Source organism: Silene latifolia, unplaced genomic scaffold (assembly GCF_048544455.1).
Source record: "Silene latifolia isolate original U9 population unplaced genomic scaffold, ASM4854445v1 scaffold_213, whole genome shotgun sequence".
NCBI classification, from domain to species: domain Eukaryota; kingdom Viridiplantae; phylum Streptophyta; class Magnoliopsida; order Caryophyllales; family Caryophyllaceae; genus Silene; species Silene latifolia.
The window spans coordinates 288,461-291,262 of NW_027413169.1; the positions used below are offsets into that span (position 1 = coordinate 288,461).

General features: G+C 41.8%; 1 protein-coding gene across 1 annotated transcript; it reads right to left on the bottom strand.

Moving 5' to 3' along the window:
- Positions 1–1,323: 1,323 nt before the first annotated feature.
- LOC141638675 (uncharacterized) lies at positions 1,324–1,929 on the bottom strand. The gene has a single exon (XM_074448021.1). The coding sequence runs from the start codon at positions 1,927–1,929 to the stop codon at positions 1,324–1,326; it is 606 nt and encodes a 201-aa protein (XP_074304122.1).
- Positions 1,930–2,802: the final 873 nt, after the last annotated feature.

Consider the following 2,802-nt stretch of genomic DNA (forward strand, 5'->3'; position numbering starts at 1 on the left):
AAGCCATTTTGAGGGTGATGTGTTCACACCATATCCCCTGATTTTATATATGGTTGTCTTTGTTTGAACCAACCAGTTAATTTCGGAAGTACTGAACCTAACTGATCTAGTTTCATTTGAATGGAAAGGCGTCATTTTTTTTTCGGACAATGAGTTTAGGAACCATTGTGTTATATTTGAATACATATCTCAAATTTTGGTTTGGGTTTAATTTCCGTGTGAGTTTTTAGTATTGGCGGTTGATTTTTTCTTTGACAAGCGTTGCATTGTCGATTTATGGTTTAAGTCCCGGAAGTCTACGTCAGTAGTGCCGCCTTCAAATGCCCAGGGTAACCTATCACAAGCGTAGCGACTTATCGTAGCGAAGAAGGTGGCCATCTGTATGGCCTGCACCCCCTCCTAATTTTGTGCTTCAAGCAAACGTCCTTTAGTTCAAAACATTGCAACAAATTAAACGTTAGTTTGAGCCGTTGTTTAGAGCACCCTATTCTGAATGGGCAGTTCCCAAAAATTTACATTTAATTGCACAAAAGAAAACATTTGGCCCTGCATAATTTAATCCAATAAACTGCCTAGTTTGTCTTAAGCGATGCCTGCTAGTCGTAAAACTTCATAAAAAACGATGTTCTTTGCAGAGCCACGAGGTAAATGTTGTGGTGGCGATACTGTCACGACTGATACATTATCGGCTTTACAAGCTCTTGACAGCGCTACATAAATCTAGCCTGGTGAGAAGCATGGCATGGGTAAGTAAATGGCTACTTGGTCTAGTATCTAGCCCTGAGACTTGTTGATAGTCATTGCGAAGCTGAGTTTGATAGGAAATTATTTTCTCGGAAATTGAAATGGATAATTTGACGAAGATGGTGGTCGTAAATTGATGCGCGGTGTAAACACATGTTTCCCAGCATACTGACCGGATGTTATCACGCATCCCACCAAATTAGGAGTGAAAGTTTTGCAAATAAGCCTCATACCATTACAGAGGCCAGATGATCGCAACAGATTCCTCAGTAAGATAACTGGGCTATTAGGTTTCAAGATGAGCTCGTGAGGGCTCATACCACCAGGGCATAGTTTGTTGATAAACTCCGTAGGATATATATTGCACTTGTCATCCAATACAATGTCGTAGCTTTTGTATGTTGTAGCTGTACCAGGGAAGCGATCAATTAATATTGAATTTATTAAGTCCACATCTTCATTCATTGGAGTTAATATAGCTCGTTTGGTAAATATCTCTGGTTCGTAGCTTTGGAGATCATCTTTCGGGAACGTGAGTTCTGTTATTTGGTTAATTGGGTCGATGCTATCGTCTTCTGATTACCTTACCATTCCTAGTGGTAGTTCAACATATTCATTTTCTTCAGTTTGGAGCTCACCATTTCCCAGGGCTAGTAAGAATGCTGAGAATGCTGGATCCTGCCTAGCACGAATGTTTTCAGTGAGCCTAAATTTTGTTAGTTGGGGCCATAGTTTAGAAGACACTAAGCTGTAGGCCACCACTTCTCTATTGGATTTCTGAGGAACTACAGGCAGGATCTGGCGGAAGTCACCCCCAAATACTATCAGTTTCCCTCCGAATATAACGGCAGGGTCACACAAGTCACGTAGGAGTGTATCCAGTGCTTCAACGTTTTCTTTCCTTTCCATAGAAGCTTCATCCCATATGAGCAATGTTGCCGCTCTTAAGAGAGCAGCTAAGCTCCCCTGTTTTGGAACATCGCATGAGAGTGAACTGTCTAGGTCTACAGGTAGCTTAAACCTGGAGTCGGTAGTCCGTCCTGAAGGAATGTTGGATGCAGCTATGCCTGACGTTGCTGTAGGCAACACAATTTTAGCCATCAAATGAACTTCTGCATACAAAGCGTTGTATAAATATGTTTTACGAGTGCCACCTGGACCATCAACAAAGAAATTAAAGCACATGGGCGGTCATTCTTAACATGTTCCATAATTGTGTCAAAAATCTATTGCTGGTCTTTGTTCAGTGAGCTTATATAAGCAATGTAATCATCCAGAATTGGTGCGTCTAGCGCATCCTCTATATCTCGTGTCCGTTGCACCTCAGCATCTAACTGTTCTCCAAAACGATCTAGGCCAAAAGCCTTCATAGATCTACCCATAGCCTCTAGGACCTGTTCTACAGCCCGATAAGTCTGGTTTTTTGCCTTGTGGGGTTCATTTGGGTACTGGTATGTGTAGTCCTCCGACATGTATGAGAAATATTTTTCCCAAAGCATAGCTGGATCTTTAGGTTGGCCAAAAATCAACAGCGTTGCAAACAGGTGCCTTAGCGCACACGGCATTTGAATAGCCGATGCCTCATCCAGGCACATTTCAACTGTGTTGTCAGCTTCTAGTAGTTGAAGTTTTAACGCAGCCTCCTGAAATGTTTCACAGCAGTGACCTCCAACATTACGCAAGTCCTCAAAAGATGTAGCACCACGGACATTCAGCAACAACATTCGCATGAAAAACCGTTCACCTTCTAAAGGAGCAACGAACACAAGACGGCCTATGACCAATAACTTTGTCTTTCGCTTGAACCAAGTTCTTTCTATAGTGTCCCATCTGTAATGCTCAGGGAACTCGCCATACAAATATTTGGGCACTTCACCTTTACTGTCATTGCTATAAATTTTGAAAAACTCGGTCAAAGGTGTCCGTATTCGCTTTTCATTTGAAATGACAGTCTCCAAATTTTCGTGTGGTCGCATTTGTATGCTCAGCATATTTGGTAGGTGTATCTGTAGTAGAATGACCGGCGGTTGCATTTCATATAAATCAAACCCATAAATC

Coding starts and splice junctions, on each gene's coding strand:
- LOC141638675 (XM_074448021.1), bottom strand. CDS start 1,929: ATGTGCTTTAATTTCTTTGTTGATGGTCCAGGTGGCACTCGTAAAACA.